This window comes from Coloeus monedula (genome assembly GCF_965178545.1).
Source record: "Coloeus monedula genome assembly, chromosome: 7".
Lineage (NCBI taxonomy): Eukaryota > Metazoa > Chordata > Aves > Passeriformes > Corvidae > Coloeus > Coloeus monedula.
The window spans coordinates 19,419,917-19,441,211 of NC_138787.1; the positions used below are offsets into that span (position 1 = coordinate 19,419,917).

A 21,295-nucleotide genomic window follows, 5' to 3' on the forward strand; every position below is an offset into this window, starting at 1 on the left:
CTTGGTTTCTGCCAATGCTTTGTAACTGCTCCCCTAAGGCTGGGGGAGTGCAGCACTTCCCAGCCTCCTCCTACATTTTGTTGGATGCAAGATGGTCTTAGCTCTTGAAGCACTAGGAAACCACTGCATTAAACAAAATTCTGGGATGATCTGAAAACTGATAGAGGAGAAGATGTCACTGTGATAGTGATTGCCATTTTACTCATTCAGGTATATGGTATCCCAAGCTTCACCTTCTTCACATTTTATCCAGCTTAAAGGGTTAAGATTAATTGTTGTAGATCTGTATTTGGACAGTTTGGACAGTCAGTGTCTCCCAGAAGCTTCATATCATGATGTAGTTGCAAACTCTTTTGATGTAGATAACGGTAATTTATGAGAGACTCAGCTCGGTTACCCACGAGCCCCCATGGCTTTGCCACCTGCTCCGGAGAGCTCTGCCACCCCCAGGTTCCCCAGCCCCCACCCACAAGCCAAGCATGTCCTCCAGCTGCACCCTAACAGCAACCTGCAGCCTGGGCAGAATGCTGTGAGGCAAAAGTACTGCTGGGAGCAACACTTAAGTACAAGGAAGGGCAAGTGGCAATCGTGAACACCCTCAGGAGGCCATGAGCTGTGCCTTTTGTAGGTACTTCTAGTCAAACTGGCTGGTGCTGCAGCAGGAGCCTGGTACAGTAATTTGTACAACTGAAAAATTTACTGCAGAGGTCTGATAATGCATTTTTAGATGTACAGTGGGTTTTTTCATCTTTCTTCATGTTTAAATATAGCCAGTGGCAGAATAGTTCTGTATTATTTCTTTTTTTTTTTTTTTAATGGGAGAATAAAGGAGAAATGTCACACAGTGAGTAATACAAAAAAGTGACTTAAACCAGCAGACAATAAGGAACCTCTTGGAACACCAGCGTTTTACACAGTGACACAAATGCATAAAATTTACTGTCAAAATGTTTATTGCAAAATAGAAGTTTGGAACAAAAGAGAAGCAAGGGAAAAGTTCACATCAAAAGAAAGTTTAGGACACCAATCAAGGAAATTTAATACATTGTATGATTTCTTTTTGTTTGTTTGCTTTGGTTTTACACTGGAAAATTGAATCCACAGTGTGAATAAAACAAGACATGGTATGTCAAGTGCAATAAGGAAGATAACTGACACTGCAAGATTTTACCACACAGAAGTGTAACATTGCATGTTCCACACAAATTATATATTCAGTTTACAGCACAAGAATCTTGGCATAGGCATTGCGCTCAGCTTTGCTTTTTCAGAAGGGAAAATGAAGTTTTCTAACACTGTGAAAATATTTTCTATTCAAATTCCATCAGATCAAACTTGAAGTGTAAGTAGCATCGACTCCTATTATTCAGTACAAAACTTCTTCAGTAGTGCAAAAGCAAGAAATGCAGTGGACTATATCTGACTTTAAAAGGCATATGAATATTTAGCACACAATATAAAATGTTGAAAGAAAGTTGTTGGTTCTACAGTTTTAAAATTAGATCTTCACACATCAGAAATCTCTGTGCAGATTTTACAGTGTACACTAAGTCGAAGCCTGGGGGAAAGGGGAAAGGTCTCTCCTCCAGATTCCTACCAGTACATTTTAAGGGCTGTTAAAATTACTAAATGAACTTACTTTTTCTACCTGAACGTTCTACCTAGGACTGTATTAAAACCTCTGCCAAGTCAGATGTCTTATTAAAAACCTGTAAAAGCAGCCTGATTACAGAAAAAGAAAGTACAGCACTAAAGATGCACAGTAATACTGCTGAATATTTAACAGCTATATGCACGTTACAGATCTATTGCTACTGCTGAGAGCAATACCCATCATTACTGCATCAGATTTTTAACTCAGAATAAACACTTTAAAACCCAGAAGGAAAGGCAATCAACATCTAAGAAAACCTCTGGAACAATAAGCAAATGACAAGTCAAGAACATGACTGTGTGACAAGAGGCCACGCCAGACCTCACCTCCAGGAAGCGCCTCCCATCCAGAGGGGACAAGCTCCATGTCAGGGAGCACACAATGGCTGCCGATGCAGCACACCTACACACCGTACCTTAAGGCACTTGCTACTCCAAGAAATTAGTGATGTCATCATCACAAAAATGACTAGAGCAAAAGTTTTCTTCTATTAAGTCCCCTTTCCATTTTTTTTCACCACTGCTGAAGGAAAAGAAAGGGAGTTGGGAGATGGGCATCCTGTCTTGGTCCCAGCTGACCATGCATCTTTTAAGCAAGCCAAAAGTCGATCCTCCCCATTCTTCTCTGAGGCCATTTACCCACCTAAGTCAATGTTTGCAGTACAGCAGCCTGGTAAAAATGAGAAGTTCAGGCCTGGTTCTTACCTTTCCCCTCCACCAAATGCAGCAATTTTACTGCAAATACCTCCAGGGTTTATGGAAGACAGCGAAAACTGGGAACCCAAAAGACCTGGCGTGGCCTAGTGAGCTGAGAGGTGTGTACAGGAAGGCTTTTGGTGGTTTGTTCTGGTTTTGGTCCAGAGCAGCCAGAGAAATGCCTTCTGGGTTTGGTTAATGCTTTCATAAGCTGACACACTGTGGCTGTGGACTGTTCTGGAGATTCATACAACCTGGTGATGAGACAGGTAGAAGATGGACTGGGATACGCTGCAGAGCAAAATCAGGTATGGAAGATGAAATACTCTGACCTCCTCCAAACACCACACCTGCCCACCAGAGCCACTTTTAAAGCTTTTATCTAGTGAGAAGCATTTCAGAGGCAGAAACAACACAGCTTGATTCTCACATACGATACTCGGCTTGTAAACTGGAGACATCTGGTATGAAACTCATCCCAGGAAAGTAAAGATGTGACCAGTACCACTACTTTTTCAGTAAGCACAGCCAATATCCTAAGTATAACACTATCTCAACCACATCAGAAGACTTTGACAAGTTATTACCTTACCTACAATTCAGAGATGACTTTTGCTACTTCAAATGAATGGGGAAGTTTTACAAGAGCTTTAATTTTCCCTTAATACAGTTTAATTTGCTTTGACAAACAACATGAGCAAAGAAAGGCAAAGGGGAAAAAAATCCATCTTGTTCCATTCAAAAATACTGAAACAAGTAGATAGTAGAAATTACTACAAGCACGTTACCACATTCTGATGATATTTGCTGATGTAAGTTACACCCCTGGATAAGCACAAAACCTTGAAGACAGACTTAAACCTTGTGATTTTGCAACTACAAAAATCAGTGTCATACTACTTAACTATTTTTATTTCTGTAAAGATTAAAGAGTGAATTTACAAATTCAGTTAAAACCCACACAAACATAAATGTGCATGAAGTGCTCTGAGATTGTCAAACACCAAAAAAGTGCAAAATATCAATGCTAGGAACAGATTTTTTGGGGTTTTTGAATTCTAAATGTACTGAACCAAATTTTGTTTTCAGTTGTACAACCCTACACTGCTTATGTGGTACAGTAATTCATGCACAATGACACACATCTTAAGATCTAAAGTGCACATACTACATGACACAAATCCATCAAATTTGGCTGAGTGCAAAGTGGCAGTTACAAAAATAGTATCATTGCTGTGGGTGTTAGCAGACGTAGACTTACAAAAATAGTACAAATCTGCACTGGAAAAGGCTATTTGTTTTTATTTCCATGTCATTATCTGCCCTTCCGAGTCTCCTCTTCTCCCTCAAATCAGGTTGCTCTGATGGACCCAAGAAGCCATCCCCACCTGAGCCGAAGCAGTTCCTCCTTGGGATACTTTGTACATGTACCGCACCATTTAAATTATAATTTCCTCATGAGAAAAGCTTCTAGATACAAGAAGGTTAACTTCACATCAATATATTTGCAACTGTTTGGAAGAAGGTTAAATGACATCCTGCAGGAACTACGCATCTCGGCTGGGTCTAATCCTGTGCAACCTGAATGGAGTAGGCCAGCTTGAAGAGTAGCACTTGCCAGACCAGTGCTGATGCTCAAGGATAAAACAATTCTTTCTCACAACCCAAAGAGGTGCCTACTCTAGAAAAACTCCTTCAAAGAATTTTGTTTTGTTAAGTGAACATGTAATGATTTCAGGCCTGCTGTTATCTAATGTATCCATTTTTCTCAAAGCTATCCACCAAACATGATAATATGTAGGTTAGAGCTGTGTAACAGGCAAGCCTATAATTAAAGAAGCCACTCAAAAACAGAAGTTTTCATAAAAGAAACCCTTCCAGTAATTGAGAATGGAATTTTGATGGCTTATTCCCACTACTGCTGAACTACACAGTAACATTTTTCTTTTGAAATGCTGCCCTTCTTCCTTGGCAAATATTTTACAACATCTTCCTTTCTAACCTGCATCTGTGTTTGCACTGATTTCCCTCCCTCCTTCTGCATCACTACTAAAGGGGTCATCAGGAGAAACATCCTCACTGCTCTCAACATAAGTGCCTGGCAGGCAATTATTGCAGCAGATTGTTACACACTGAATTTTATGGTAAGCTGTAACAGCAGCAACAATACTTTAAAAGAAAGGTAGCTGCAAAAAACAGGTATGTAGAGACTAGTAAATATTCCTGATGTTACTGCCATCGGAAAATTTCACACAAGCCACAGTAGTAGGGCCCGAGCTGAAATGTCATAGCAGCTTCTCTTTGTCCTTTTCTAAGGATGGCACATGCTGTTTAGGAGATACAACAGAATCAAAATTTACAAACACCGATTTTTGCTCTCAGGTACAAGAATAAGTCCATCAAAGTTAATGAGGCTTCATGGATTCACATCAACATAACTGAAAATTAGCTTCTAGATCACAATATCTGATAATAGATGCAGAGGTCTGATTGCAGTTTACTTTGCTAGCGTGAATTATATACACATGCACATACACGTGAGGGGGAAAAAAGAACATTTATACAAATCATCTACTAATAGGGATTATCTGGGTTCTGCTGCTATTCAATGTTTAAACCTTATATTTAACTAACCCCTCTCTTCCCCCCCAAGCTTCTCTCTTCCTAGAAACCTATTTGTGACTTCCCACAATGCTGCCTTGAAAAGGGCATTAAATTAGAAACACAGCAAACCCCTTCACTACACCAGTACGAAAGAATGGATGCAGAGAATAGCAAATCTGGAAGTACAAGTATATGCATATGATTGACAATTAAAGGAGTAAGGGAAATGACAAAAAACACAAAAGAAAAATTTGAAGTACATTAATGGCATTAAAGGCATTGAAGTTTCTCCCAGTGTTTCCAGATCTTAAATTTATCAAGCCATAGTTTCTGTAATCAGGCATTAGGAATTATAGATATAATCATGGTTCTTAAAATAATAATAATCTCAATTAGTTTGGAAAGTTTAGTTCCAAATTTCATCAAAGCAGAAATAAGTCAGCACAATCGAAACAAAAACAACATATCTTTCTACATACAAATATGCTCAGCCTGGAGAAGATATTTTTTGTTGTTGTTTGTTGGTTTTTTGTTCTTTTACAGGATTTAAACAGACCAAACTGACATGATTCTTGTTCTAAAACTTTATTGTTTTGCTTTGCTAAAACGATTTCAGGGTTACTTCTACAACTTATTTCATTCGCTGCTATCATCTGTGTCATCAAAATCATCATCATCATCATCGTCATCTGACCAGTCGAATTCACTGAAACCCAAAGCCATGTTGATTTTCTTCCCTTTTCTCATAGAGGTGGTTTTAGAAGAATTCTTTTTGGCTTGCATGTTTATCTGCATTCCAGAATGCAGGACAGATCCTGCTTGGTTCAGAGAGAAGATATCCCCAAAGCCCGTCATCATCAAGGCCTTCAGACTTTGGTTCATGCCAGCTACCTCCCCGTTACTTGTTGCTGTGATCTGACATGACATCTCTGCACTGTTTGACTCCTCTGTTTTAGATTCAAAGTAAGACTCCTGAGACATTCTTGCAGCAAGAGGTAAGAAAAACTATTTAAAGGAGGAAAGGACAGAGCAAAAGTGAAAGTTAGAACCAATTTAAAAATCAAGGAAAAAGACACCACCAGATTAGTCAGCAATCAACAGAAAGCATACGATTAGTGAATCTAAACATGGAGGTCAAGTAAGAATTCATTAAAACAGACAGCGTCCTTCTGGGGTCATTGTTCTTAAAACAAAGTGCAAAATCACTGAGTGGCATGGCAAGAACCACAGGCAACAGAGCTTTAATGACAAAAGAAGGTTCAAACTCTTCAATCCTTCATTCTGTACAGCACTAAACAGAATACAACATTTCCCAACCAGGTGGACTGGTTCCAAGGCAATTGGAGCTGCTTAATTCAACCGGATTCAGGATTGAAGAATAAATCAGGTTAAGACCAGAGAACCCAAACAAGCTCTGCAGTTTGTGTAGAAGTAGGAGCCCCTAAATATCAGAACTGAAAGCCACAGCAGACTGGTTTTGAGTGTATGCTCAAAAGAAGAGAAAGGGTCACCCTGCAAAAGCCACGATCAGAAATGAGTCTCTCACCAATGCAAAGGACAGGAGAACCAGCCTCCAGCCTGTACCAGCACCACACTTTCAGAAGCCATCCCAGGGACAAGCAGGCAGGGGAAGAGAGGTGGTTTTGGTCAGCTCATCAGCTTCTTCAGCTTTTTTTTTTTTTTTTTTTTTTTCTTTAGTGGTGTCAAGAGACATCTGTCATTTGGTTGTACATCATATTAAATTTCTACTTACATAAACTTCACCTACAGATAATGGCATTCTCCTGATCCAGTCTGTTTGTAGTAACAAATGAAATGTGCCCTCTTCAGCTAAATGATTAATAACTCTTCTGAGTGGCCAGGCTCTAACCTCTGTGACATGTTTGCCTGTGCTTCACAGGGAATAAAAACTCAGGAGTTTCATCCTAAATTAAACTACCTACTAAAACAACAGCAAAGGAGCTGTGTGTGAACACCTGCACTAGCCTTTCTTTCCAAAGCATTTGCAAAACTACCTATCCAAATTTCATGGGGTTTCATATCTTTTTTAACCTAACCAGAAAACTGCCTGAAGAGTCAAAGGCAGTTGGTCACAACAGGTTACAGGGGTGATTATAGTGATGCCCTGGAATGTGACACAGGGAGGCTTCACAGCCAGGTTGCTCAAAGAGTGCCCATTTCTTGGTAAAACCACTTGCATTGACTGATTTTCTATCATTAAAAAAAGACAGTATTTGTCTTCTGTTCCCCTTGAGCTTTCCCTGCTTACATAGACTTACTATTTGCATTGTGGTTAAGCAAAGTTAGTGATCAGGGTTTAAGAAACAAAAATAAAACTAAGAGGGTGGGATGATGGGGTGCCCTAAATACTCTTCATGCACCCTATAGCTAAGTGATGAAAGAACCTGCAGCTAAGCTTCTGTACACCTGGCTGTACAAAAAAACTCAGTTACGACATCAACAGAGTGCTAGTTGGATCAAGGATCACCAAAACCTCTTCCTGATAAAAAGAAGGAATCTTTTAAAAAAAACACCTAGTACACAGCACACACACTGCATTGCCAGGTAGCTATAGTCAGTTGAGCTCCAGAGAAGAGCATCCCCTGACATATGGGAAGAATTCCCTACAAAAATCAACAAAGCTGCACATCAGCTTTCCACTAAAATACATTTCTGTGTCACTGACTGTTCAATGCCTGAGAGTGGGTAAGCTGTGAATGGTTCATTTTGCAAATTATAATCACTTTACTTCCTCCATATTTTGCCATCTTGTTATCTGGAGAATTTAAAGAGTTTGTTGGGACAGGACATGCCTTTAGTGACACATTGCATATGATGACTATCAGAAGAGACATTTAGAAATGGCTGGGATCCACCAATCTCTCTAAATTCCACGGTTCTTAAATGACCACCTGCAGGTACAGGGCATCACAGGTGAGTATATGGATTTCATGCCTTGCTCACTGTCTTCCTCTAAATAAGAGGTTCATCTTAGCTACATACACTACCTTCTTAAAGTCAGATCTTCTTTCAAGAGAAGTCTCCCATTTCACTGCAGCTATGGATATATTTTACTCCACCAAAATACTCCAGATTCCCTTGTGCTAGAGGCTCTTGGAGATCCACACAAAATAATTTTCAGAGATCAGACTCAAAGGTGTCTGTTGCATAAGATGCAGCAGAAATAAGGTTAAAATAAGAGCAGAGAGAAATGCACAGAAGCATTTCTAAATACTGGACTCATCCTTCCCTCATGCTGAAGTGTGTGAAGCTACACTTTACTCTTTGGAGCTGGAGCAGCCTGCCACTCGTAGTTACCTACCATGCAGGATGAAGCTTCTACCAGTGCTACAACATTGGGAAATCAAGTGACAGAGACAGTTTCGCTGTTCTCCATTCACTTGGTTTAAGTTTCTCCTCCTGCACACCACTGCTGGCCCCTGGTCTTTGCTGCAGAGCAAAATGAAGAGGTGACTGCAGAACAGAGAGCAGGGACAAGAGTACCAGCTAAGACACAACGAGGCCTAGCACTGGCTAAGAACCAGGTTTATGCCTCATGGGAACTCTAAGATGTGTCACACCTCTGGCTGCCGTATCTTTACTCCTGTTTTTACAGTCAAGGTAGTTTAAAGTTTAAAGTAAAAAGTCCCTGTTTTAGCCCTCCAGTTTGGTGCTGCTGAGCAGACACTGCCTGAACTAATGAAGGGAGACAGATGCTTGACTCCCAAGGATTACAGCTTGCAAACAAAATGCCCAACAGTATTTTGTAAATGATTTACAGCTATGAATTTACAATATAGTTGTATGTGTAACCAGTGTTACAGAAAATCCAATCCTGCTTGAACAAGCCCTTTTTTTGCCAGTATGTCACATTTTTTCCAATAAAAGGGCTTTTAAAAAAATATGTTTTGTGTAACAGTTCACTTAAAATGTACAGAAAAAACAAACCTGTATTTCTCTATTAGAAGAAATTGCATTTAAATGCAATAGGAGAGTTGGATTAATGCTATGCAGAAAGACAGTTCATGCTTAGCACAATAGGCCTTAGCACAATGCTTTATTCTTGCAGCAATGCCAGCTCTAAGTGAAAAGTACAAGTCATAAGCAAGTACAGCATAAAAAAACCCAAGGGCCTTGCTGGTGAAAAGGTTTGCTCGTTAAGGCTGTGTCTCATGCTGTGCTCAGGATAGAGGATGGCCCACAGCTCAGTTACTGGAATCTTGCAAGTGTTAAAGCAGGCACAGAGATATCTACCGAAAACGTACAGAATCTGCACATAAGAAAACATTTATCCTCCATGATTTCATTACTGCATGTTCGCAGCTGGAACATAAATGCAACTTCATTCAAACAACAGCAATAAGCTATGCCTTAAAAACAAGTCATATGTAAAAGGGGTCTGGCTGGAATCAAGGTTTTAAATAGGATAAAATCATGAAAATAAGAAAAATCATATACTACTGCAATCTCAATTTGGTATTTGTTTTAGGTAGTGCTTTAAAAACAAATAGGTATCACAGTATTTTTTTTTTAACAACTCTGTTGTAATATGTCTCGCCATGCACTAACCCTGTGGTCCTCCCCCTGCCAATCAGTGGTTGAAGAGCATAGTATTTCATTAAGAAATTCAAGATAATGCAAGGAAGGTTTTTTGTTCAATTTACTAATAGAAATGTGGCAGTTCTACCAACTGGTAACTGGCCAGTCAAAGTTATGTTAACTATAACTATGAACAAAACCTGAAGTCAACACTTCAAATTTTGACCCCCTTTTCACAGAATGTGAATTTGCTTCTTCTCAAAGAAAAAGAACATAATCAAAAAAATCTGCATAAGTTTCCTGACATGCCTTCTAGAAGATACAAATGATTCTTACATTTAAGACCAAATCCTGCATCCTATAATGTCAAAAACTTTCTAGTTGAAAAAAGAATTTATTGAATGTAAACAACTTTTTAAGCTGAGAACTCTAAATAAATCAATGGGACACTACTTAAAATTCCCATGTCACAATATGAACTATCAGTAACACGTGGTATCTAATGTATTAGATGAAATTTTAAAAAAATATTGTTATCTGGAGTGATGCAATAAAATTGGCCCAAAGGAACAACTGAAAACAGGAGCACTACTTCCTTGGTGTGTCTTGAGATTTACACAGACAAAGCTCCAAATACTTCTGACACAAGATGAAAGATTGAATTATTGTCTACTTACAGGAGTATTTGATTGTTCAGTTAACTTCTGCTCCCACATCTTCAAACGTCTCTCCCGTTCCTTTAGTTCCTGCTCTTTAAAGCTCAGATCACGCTCCAGTTTCTTTAGTCTCTCTAAGGTTGCCTCAATTTCACATCTGCACGGAGACAATTTGTTACATCTTGTCTTTTCCTGACAGATATAAATTGTTCATAATTCCCACCTGAATGTTAATTAAATGTGAAAGGCTGAAAAGTACAATACTAACTCAAGCAGTTCATTTAATTACCAAATGCAAAGTCTTTCACAGCTTTAGGAACAAATGGCAATGTTTATACTTGAGAACAACCATAATACCTTCAGTTGAAGAAAAATAACATTTAAAAGAGTAAAATACCATATAACAAAAACATTTTAAAAACAAAAATGCCTTCTTTCCCCCCAGCATCACGAAACATGATCTGATCCATAAAGAAACTGCATTAAGAACTGGCAATGGGACAAGCATTAACAACACAATACAGGCAGTCCAAGAAGCCCGTTTGTCTGGGTTTATAACTTGACTATAAAATACTATTTGGACTTACACTCAAAATGCACAGAAGCATTTTGTGGAGGAATGTTTTCCCCACTTAACCTTCCTGTTTCTTTAGGTGAAGCTACAAGAGCAAAAATACAAACCATGATATGACCCAGCCCTGCAAATGGTTACAAATACAAGCTTCTCAAGTTTGGAACAGTTGTGAAAAGGATTTGGTTTATTTCTCCCCCCTTCTCACCATACATGCAAAGAAGTACTATGAAAAGTAGGAAAGGCAGGAAACAAAGGCAATACTCTAAGAAGCTGTAGATACCATCTTTATTTGGTTTCACTGCATGTACCTCCCTTAAGAAAGTAGTTTCCTTTGACATGCTTTCTGAGGGACAGTATATTTTAAACACATGAACTGGACTGCTCTTGTTTTGCACTACACAAATACACAGAAGGTGAACAACAACTATGTCACCAGATTCAGACATATTTTTTGTTTGTGGGGTAACCAAAGAGAAATCACCAATTTCTATCAGAGATTGAACTTGCATTTAACAAACCATTTCTGTGCCTGTTTGGGAGATTGTGCACTGCCTGCCACCTGTATCCTGACAGTTGTAGGAAGAGTCAATCACAGTGTTTTATTTTTCTCCTTGAAAAAGTGAGCTCCTAAGGAGACAAGAGATCCTAAAGAGAGCTCCAAAGATAGCTATTTGGACTCTGCAAGGCCAAATACTCTGCTCAAACTTCCATGTTATTTTTCTTGTGTTAACACACTGTGAACAAAATATGTGTCTTGGGGTGACTTTATGATGTGTATCCCATATTGCTGCCCTATGCCCAGAAATTAATTCTTGTGCCTTTCTATGCCTCTAAACTGAGCCTGAGAGGAGGAAGGAAAACCGAGCAAAACTTTTTCAAAGCAGTTTGCAGCTTGTCCAAGGTCACACAGAGATAGTGACTTTTTTTCCCCCAGCTGCAGCAGGGGAGCGAAGAACCACCCGGCTTGCTGCCTCCAGGTCAGTTTTTGGCCAGTTGTTCAGTTTCTTTTTCTCCGGAGAGAGACTGAGAGCTGAAGTTTTTTCCTTCCCTGGAATTTTGGATTTTCTCCCTTTTCTACTGGACTGCTTCAATATCAGAGCACATTGGGAGGACTTTCCACTGGGCACAGAGGGCCTGGCCCTGGGCCAAGCCCCAGCTCCAAGGAGACCAAAGGGAGGACTCGAACACTTTCCCAGGTTTCCCAGCGGAAGATTTTATTATTTAGCATTATTTTCCTTTTCCCGTGTGTTTGTTAAATAAATAGTTTTTATCTCTTTCACTTTCCTTTGAGGAAAATTTATTTTTTCCTGAAGCTGGTGGGGGAGGGGTGGTGACCTGCCTCCTCTCAGAGGATATATTTCTAAATTTGGCCAAACTGGCACAATATACTCCTTCTAATGTTTTCATAAAGAAAGTAGAAGGACTAACAGAGTTAGCTGTCATTTCTATTTGGGTGGAGAAAGAGAATTACTTCTTCCTTCCAGGACTCCTGTCCTGGCATGAAATGATTAAACTCTTCGTCACTATCAACCTAAAAGAGTTCAGCCTCTCAATGTGGGAAAATAGCATACCCAAAGAGTCTATTTAAGCAAATCAAATAATATAAATATTCCAAATTTTATGGATTTCTCATTTTGATAAGATACCTCTGTCAGAGAGTAATGCTTACAAAGTACAGTGAAAGGATTCAGAGCTAGAATAACCATCAAATCCTATTGCAAACTTTACCATCATGTTTAATTCTACTGCAGAAATCAGCCACCTGGGGACATAGGCATTTATCACACTTGAGTCCTGCTGAGTGAGCTGTTCTATGTGGTGGTCAGAACAAATGCCCCTCATAATTATCATGCTTCAGATTTCAAGAAAAATTCTCTGTCATATTTAGGCACGCATAGATCAAGATCTCTGTGCTGGGTAGGAAGTGGTCATACATCGTAATGAAGAGACAATGAGGGAACAAACTAAAAAGCACTGGACCAAAGGTCAGAAAGTGACTCCTCCCCAGACACCCATATCCCTCATAAACCCTTTCTGCCAGGTGCAACACATACTATGCTATCTACTGTGGGAACTACAGAGCAATTTGAGAGCAGTTGCAAGCACTGCTTTTCTTAGTTTGTCTCTCATCATCGCTGCTACTTACACACAACTATTATTTTTTACATATGTAAATTACATTCTCTTTTAAAATAATATTATGCACTAGGGGAGTCCTGGTAACAATAGTTTTCTCTATGTCAAAAGTCTATTTTGTACTGTAATTACCTCTCTTCATTAGACAGAAACTTCTCTTATAATACAAGGTCAGTCTGCAAAAACCGTTGCATTCTGAAAAATAATTCCACTGCATAATGAAACTGTGTAATTAAAGAGAAAGTTACTGTACATTGCCCAGTTAATGAGTCCTACTCCATAAATGAAGCAGCTTGAAATATTATACATGGTAGGACATGCGGATTTGTTTGCTTCTGTAGTTCTGCAGTCTGAGTTTACTGGTTTTTCTAGAATAATTTCATTCTGTGACACTGAAGAACAAACACTGCGTTATGAGAAACTATAATGATAAACATTCCCAGATTAAAAACAATGACTGGCATTTGTTTATGTGTCTTGACTTACTACACTAATATAAGTATCAATAATAAACTTTTTTAATCATTGGAGCAGCCACTCAAAGGGAGAGGATGGAAGGAGAGATGCAGTTAGTCTACATGACTAAATGCAGACAAATGTGATCTCTCACTGAATTGGAACATCATTTTCTACAGTAATTTTTTCCTACTGTAATACAAGTGACTTGAGAAAGGGCTCCAAAAAGATCACAGAATATGAACTTACACATAGGGCAGACCTACGCAACTCGGGCGTAAGACAGTGCCCCTATTTTATTAAATAATAAAATGTGCCAAACATGTGTAGAACAGTTAGGAAAGAAGACACTGAACTATTCTAAAGAAATACAGAACGAGCAAATCAAAATGTGTTATTAATATAAAAATTAAGACCAGAAAATGTTGCAAATAAGACCACATTATATAGATAAGTCAAAGCATCATTTGTGTTATCAACTCCACCAGTCATGTATAGATTCAGCCCACTCTCAGTTTTCATGCCAGCCAGGCAGTGATACCGAAGACTCCAGTTGCTTGCTGTTATAGCTACAGTTTTGGCATGTCTATACAAAAAGAACCTCAGCTTGCCTTTTTTTAAGAGTGGGGAAAAACACAATCCAGCTTGTCTGAGCTTTGATTTGCTTTGGTAAGTGCAGTATCCTTATGAAAGTGCAGTATCTGGATCATTAATTCACAGGTCCCTCAAAGGAACAAGCATAACTTTTGCTTTTCCCAAGCTCACCCTTCTCCAGGGCTCTGATATCCAGGCCTCATTAAAATTCCCTATTTTGTGGTAATACATCTCATTCTTTCCCTACTGCTGGTTCAGCTATCTCTTTGCAAAACACTGTGGGACAAAAAACCATGGGGGGAAAAAAAAGCAAGCAGTAAAAGCAAAGATTTTTCAATGCAGAAGTTAAAACATCTTAAACTTCTGTGCAATTGTTTTCAGTAACAAACTTAGTCTCTTTTAGTTTATCCTTTGGGATCACTTTATGCATCTTTCATCTACTTCGGGTAGCATATTTTTTGCATCCTTTCTGTTAATTTGGCTCAACATTCATGAACGCCTCCATACAGTCATGGCTTTTGCAGCAGGGCAGGCAGCTGTTACCAGAATTTGGGTAGGAGAGCACCCCTCCAGCTTCCAAACAAGCATCCACATGACTTGGGCTCTTTCTGAACCTTGTGTTTTCATTTCGGCTTGATTCAGAAATCATCTTTGCTTTCAGGCAAATCATGTCCCATCATGAATTTGTATTTTCTCACTCATACTTCCTTGCCTCCAAGTCATTTATTAGTCCAGAAAAAATGCCATATTTATCTTTAACACAAGTCTCCATGGTAAGAAGTTTTCCCATTACTTGATAGTACTAAAGAGCTTTTTGTTGCTACATGGCTTTTCATTAACACCTTTTCAGACATTCCTCATCTGAGAAATTTAGGTGCATCAAAACAAAATTTGCAAGAAATACTTGGGCCAACTGAATCACACTTCAAGAAACAAACTGATTAAGTAAAACAATGTTTGTTACCAAATGACAGCTAGCACGGCTTTTATTTTGCTATATTGGCAAGATTCAAACAGTTACTTGCTTTTCCTAAAGACATTTGAGTACTTGCTCATCTTTTAAATAAATATTTTTACTATATAGGGTGTATAAGAAACCCCTCACTAGGGTGTATTTTTCTCCAACCCTCCTCCTTCTGTCTGCCATCAAAACCACAATATGATGCCCAGAGTCTGCATAAACAACGGTGGCCACGACGTAAGCGTGGGTACTTTAAATTTGTCCCACGCCCTAGAACACCGGTCTGGGGGCAGAGGGCCCGGCGGTGGCCGCGTAACAGCAGCGCCCGGACACAGCCCCGGCAGCCCCGGCGGCCCCGGCGGCCCCGGCGGCCCCGGCGGCCCCGGCGGCCCCGGCAGCCCCGGCAGCCCCGGCGGCCCCGGCGGCCCCGGCGGCCCCGGCGGCCCCGGCAGCCCCGGCGGCCCCGGCAGCCCCGGCAGCCCCGGCGGCCCCGGCAGCCCCGGCAGCCCCGGCGGCCCCGGCAGCCCCGGCAGCCCCGGCGGCCCCGGCCGGGCACGCAGCGCTGCGGGGCGGCCCCGCGGGGCGGCGCGGGAGGCGCAGTGCGGCGCCGCCGCCAGCAGATGGCGCACAGCCCCCGCCGCCGGGCCGGGCCCGGGGCCGCCGGCAGCGCGGCCGAGCCAGGGCGGGCCCGGCCCGGGCTATTTATACCCCGCCGTGTGACCGGGGCCGTCCCAGCGACGGCTCAGTTTTTCCACTCGCCCTAGTAAAATTCTACGTCTTGCCTTTCCTTGGAAGGCAGCGGAAGAAACGCGGGATTGCCGGGTTTGACACAAGCTCCATTTCCATGTGCTCGTCCCCTTCCTCCACCCCGTCCCGGTTTCTTCGATGCATGGAATTTTTCAGTATTTCTGCTCCCTGATTGTTTGGCATAGGGCCAACGCTTCTTAATATAGACTGAGGCATGATCGTCTGCAAAAATCATCTCCCTGTGCAGATCTGTTTTCAATTTTTCTTCTCAAACAGAAGTCTGTACTGGGAAGCAGCAAGTTTTCTAACCCACAAATAAGCTTCAGGGACAGGTTTTTTAAGTTTTGGCACATTCCAAAAAGGAGGCTGGAAGTTTTACTTCAAAACTGTAATGTAATAAAATTTTCTCAAATCTCATCTCCATTTATAATCACTTATGAATAACAATCACAATCAGCAATAGCTAAAAACATATGGTCAAGCCGTGCTGGGACACTATGCAAAAACAGGACTGACTTGGGCATATGCTGGATGTGTGGACACACAGTTAGTACAAAGGAGAGAATGTATAAAAAATGGTAGAATGCATACAAGTGAAGAGAAATAGAGGCTTGACTTGGAAGGGGGGGGGGGGTGTTATGCCCCTTATCTTTTTTTGGTTTGAATATTAACATCACCAATACACTTTCAATGAAAATTGCATCAAACCTACATATTATATATTATCTGAGCTCTTTTGCCCCCCACACTATTGACTGAGAACTTGTAATTGGTTTTAAGACATGAATCATAAAACCAGAAATATCATAATGTCTAAACCAGTGTAATAATAAATATAGGGTACAGCTAAGTGCATTGGCTCCTACTACAAGTTTCGCAACATTCTGGGCATTCCTGAAAAACAGCAAGGTAAGTTACGTTCTAAAAATACTTCAAGCACACATATTTTCTACCAGTACATCATCAGAGTCTGATGTCTTTCTGAAAAAAAACACTCACACCATTTCAATGTAAAACCACATCATTTCATCTTGGGAGGAAGAAAACTTACCTCCACTCTGCCTTGTTATGCAGGAATGAGTTACACTGGTCTGGAAGGTTGCTGTCATTTGACATAGATTCCAGGATTGAAATAATCTGCTTGAAAGACGGTCTTTTCTGAAGAAAAAAGAAAACCAAAACAGAGCATTTGCATTCATATAAAACTACTAAAACTATCTGCAGGAATTTTTCACCTGAAACCTCACAATTAACAGAAATTGCCACACTTCTTTCTGACCACAGCATCCTACAAGAGGATTGTAAGTCTGTAAATGGTTTCTTTTTGTTCTTCCATTAAAGAAAAGTTTGGGAAGAGTCACATAGGCTAGTAGGACTCAAGCCTTAGCTTAGTCTCCCATGTCTTAACAGCATTAAACATTAGAAGCATCAATAATCATCTAGATTCTTAATTTGAAAGAATAACTTTTCTCAAGCTAAGAAGGAAAATGCTTCCAAATAGAGAAGGCTGGCCCACTAGCAACTGGTAATTATACAGATGGCCTTTTACAGGTATTAACATAAACTCTGGTGTGTGAACAAGCCATTTAGCTGCCCATCAAAAACAGGTTTCTGGCTGCAGTTCCCCTCTTGCAGAGGAGATACTTTTCAGAAAAACTCTCATTTAGCTACCTCAGGAGCAGCCAGGGAAGAAGTGAAGATTGAGGCTAGCAAAGGATGTCTCATCTGGCAGCTAAGCTCACATTAGTGGACCCTGTGCTCTTCTGTCCTGAGCTCATTTACTGAACTTTCTGTTCCAGGGCTCTCCATCCAGCACCCACTGTGCTCGCAAGTCAGAAAGAGCAGTTAAAACTTCCCTGGTTTTTTTACTTTTCCCTTAGTCCCAAGGGGAAGCTATGAAATAGGATAATAACTGAAAACTGAAAAAGCCACAGTTAAATGTGTTTCTTGAAAGAGCGCTGACTCTGTTAGTCTGTTTGACAGACCCCAGACAAGGTTGAGACAAAAGGTTGAAACAAAATGTAGATACATAATAAGGGGATGATGCACATTCTCTCTCTATCGTGCCTTTAATTATACCATTTCTGCTAAAATTACAGATGCCGCAATTAAAACGTGCATTTTAATTTGGGAGCACAAAAACAATTAGGAACAATGCTGAGGTGTCTCTCTCAGGAAGATCCAAGTGATTTCCACATTATAAAAGAAAGACAATTTCTTTATTTTAAATGTCAAACAGCATGAAAAAGTGTCAAATGCATAACAAAAAAAGAGACAAGCTCTCTTATACTGTAATGCTGCACTATTCGGCTGTAACTGGAGGTTTTGTCTGTCATTTTTTGGTCCATCTCCATGATTTTGGGCAATGGGCAGTTCAGTGAGCTACACAGATTTTCTTTGCAACAGACATGCTTGCCCCAGCCACCCATGTGCTTACACAATTTGGTCCCCAGCCCAGCACGCAGGGAGCAGCAAACTGGGCATGCTGAGCTTCATGGCAACAGGTACCTGTTCAGCAGCACATTGCTTGCATTGGTGACACAGCCCCTTGGATGGAAACCCAGCAGGGTCACCCTGCCTTTACAGGGGGCTGGGGAGGCGGCCGTCCTTCCCTCCAGGTGCATGATGCTGCTGGACCTGCGACAGCTGAGCAGATCCTCTGAACACACTCTGGAAGAGCCCAAACCTCCCTGGTCAGGAGCTGGCTGCGCTGGGGGCTCAGCGCACAAAATCCATCCGTGACACCACCACCAACTCCACTGCAGTTTTGGGGCAGAAGAACCTTTCAATGGCCTTCCACCCTTTTTGTTGCTACTACTGGATCTCTTCTAACCACACCAGCAGATGTGAACTGTTGAAGAGATTCAAGGGCTTCCCAAATAGTGAGGAAGCTGCCAGACAGGAGACAGTGGCTCCCTCCAATTTAGAAGGGTACTGGAACTGCTACACACTGTCCAACAGACTGGCAGGTACCATAATGTGCCTGTACTAAACAAATTCTATTTTCAGGAAGACACCAAGGGCAAACATTCCCATGCTGCATTATCTACAATATTTTATGGATTATTCAGGATAATTTACAAAACACTTCTATGAGTTTTGCTTGCTCCTTTTTTCGCAGGTGTGTACTGGGAAGTACAGGGCAGGGCTGACACTAAGTGAGCACAGTCAACTCTACTGTCAGGCTTGTCTGGAGTAACCGGAGTGGAGACAATGACAGAGAACAGGGCTTTTACTAAGGGTGGGCAAAAGGATCAACCAACTGATTTGGGAGAAGCAGCAACACTCACTTGGTGGGTCCTACAGTACAGGCAAAGGAGCTGCTGAGTTGTGCAACTGGAGCTGGAATAAATGCAGAGTCACACAGTACTGTCAAAGTACTGTACATCTCTGCCTGTGCAAATTCTGTGAACAGCCAGCAGCAACCCTGCCAGCTTTGCAGCTGCCAGATGTACAGGTAACAGCTTTGCATGGAGAAAAACCTGACAGGAAGGCACAAGCCTACACTGTCATGTGGGTTTTGTTGGTCTTTTGCCCCTAGGAAAGGATAATTTCAGATTTAATAAATGCACTCTAAGTGCAGAATGGTACCTTGGTTAAAACTGGCAAGAAGTGATTTGTGAAACTGGGAGCCTGAGCTGAGAAACTTAACAAAACAAAAAAGTATTCTTTTCAGTGGATAACTGCTTAGCACTTTCTAGAAAGCCATTATAAGGGATTCTTAAAATATCAAGGCATGAGTCGCCTTTGAAAACTGTTTCCCTTTATATCTGTGATGTCTCATACTGAAATCTTTAAAATATATGCCCCTCTAGAAATAATTCTGGCTAATATTTTCATTGTTTCCTTCCACTCAGTATTTCTTACTGAATAGGTCTGCATAAAACCAGGATATTTAATCCATATGGCTTTCATTTTTTGCTCCTTCTCTGTTCCCAGATTTCTGATTTCCATTAAAATACTCCATAATTTATAAACATCTTTGATGTGGGGAGAAACTGAAGGAACAGATGAAATGAGAAAGAATTGTTCACCCATGTCTCGAAACCCCAGTAAACAAAGACATCAGTCATGAGCAACCTTGTTTCTACAATTACCTAATACCCAAGCAAAAGCAACTTGTTTGGTAGAAATTTTAAGGTGTGAACTGTTTGTTTCAACTAGCAGTTTAAACTGCATAAATACTATCATCCCAAGTATCTCGTGGAGCAATGCACTACAAATATTTTTCCCCATGTGTGAAGAAATTCTTAAGAATTCAAAGCAGCATTAATAACTGTCTGTTCCCATGAAGAAATTATGGTGTGAGCAGTGTCTGACACTCCAGCTGCTCTGCAGCAGCTCGCCAAGTGTATTCCTTAGCCCCACCATAAATGCATATCCCTCATTTCTCAGGGGTAAGCCACCAAAAGTTACCTCATGCTTTCTGTGGACTAAAAGTATGCACCTTAGCAACTGCTTTTGAGCAGCTGACATACTCAAGCTCACCCCTGCTTGACCTTCAGTAACTTGTTCATGCATCAACGATCTGATTTTCTAAAGCTAATCCCGGCAAAAAGGGAACGTTACACAGAGCAGTATTTCAGAGGAGCGTGCTCCATCTTTTGGCTCATGCAGGCCACACAGCCCTTTATCAAAGCATTTTGAGAACTGTAAGTAGTGATCCTTTCCCAACACGTGACTGAATAGGTCAGTCACATGCCCAAATTGTGACCACAAGTAACTCCATTTCAGTCATGTGAACAAAGTTGTAATTGCCTAACAGAGGAAGAGCTGCATGAAAAAAACTAGTGAAGAGCAGACTGTGAGAAAAACCCCATCTCACGTGAGTTTCACACTTTGCATGCATCAGAGACACCTCTGGGAACAAGGTCCCCAGGAACCAGCCCACACCCAGATAAATTACTCTGCTCAGCCGGATGGTTAAGCATCATTCTTTTACAACATGCAAATCCCTCCCTCTCCTTGAAAAACAGCAACAGTCTTTTGGACACTTATGGATGTGGCTTGAACAAGGCAGTGAGCTGATCTAGTATGTGCTACAATTACAGAAAAAAAACTCCAATAATTCTTATTCTGAGGCCTTTGGTAGTGATGCTGACATTTGGGAGCAGTTAGTAAAGATAAGTAGTTGGCTCTGAAAGTCCTCTTCAGTAATTACTGACCTAGAACTTAAGCAGCCTACTTGTAGATTCAAAAACTCTAAGCATGTTTCTCCCCTCCCTTCTGTGGGGAGAATACAAGGAGCTATTAAGGGAATGGCAATTTTATGTCTGTTCACATGGAAATCACATGTTGATGGATCTCAGTCTTCCAGATCCATTCTGTAGGAAAGCAACTCCTTGCTTTAAAAAGAGAGACCAAGAACAGATATTTTCTTTCTCCTGTTATTCCTCTATGGCTACTGTCTGGCGATAAATTCTAGTTTAGAGCACCTATATGCTCTACTTTGTCTTGGAATTAATCTTCGTCTCTCCAAAGTAGTAGCCTACTTTCTCCTGAGTTTAAAGAAACAAAGCTCTTCCTGGTGCCTTGACTTGAGTAGAAGAGCACAATTTCCTTTGCTTAACTATTCTTCAATGTCTCAAATATTTTCATAGGCAAAGCAAATGGATGTTAATCCTTGGTACTAAAGCTAGTATGCCCACAGGCTCCTTCCAGACAGTTTTATGTACAACA

At 40.8% G+C, this 21,295-nt stretch overlaps 1 protein-coding gene across 3 annotated transcripts in view; it reads right to left on the bottom strand.

The window, feature by feature from the left end:
* Positions 1-935: 935 nt before the first annotated feature.
* Positions 936-21,295, bottom strand: part of LOC309575016 (mitogen-activated protein kinase kinase kinase 20-like) — a 66,329-nt gene continuing 45,969 nt past the window's right edge. For all 3 annotated transcript variants that reach the window (XM_082285142.1, XM_082285143.1, XM_082285144.1), the window contains exons 10-12: positions 16,668-16,774; positions 10,170-10,305; positions 936-5,958 (exon numbers count right to left, since the gene is read on the bottom strand). In XM_082285142.1, the coding sequence (XP_082141268.1) occupies positions 5,590-5,958; positions 10,170-10,305; positions 16,668-16,774 (612 nt within the window). In that variant the 3' untranslated portion in view covers positions 936-5,589. The remainder of the gene's footprint in view (positions 5,959-10,169; positions 10,306-16,667; positions 16,775-21,295) is intronic.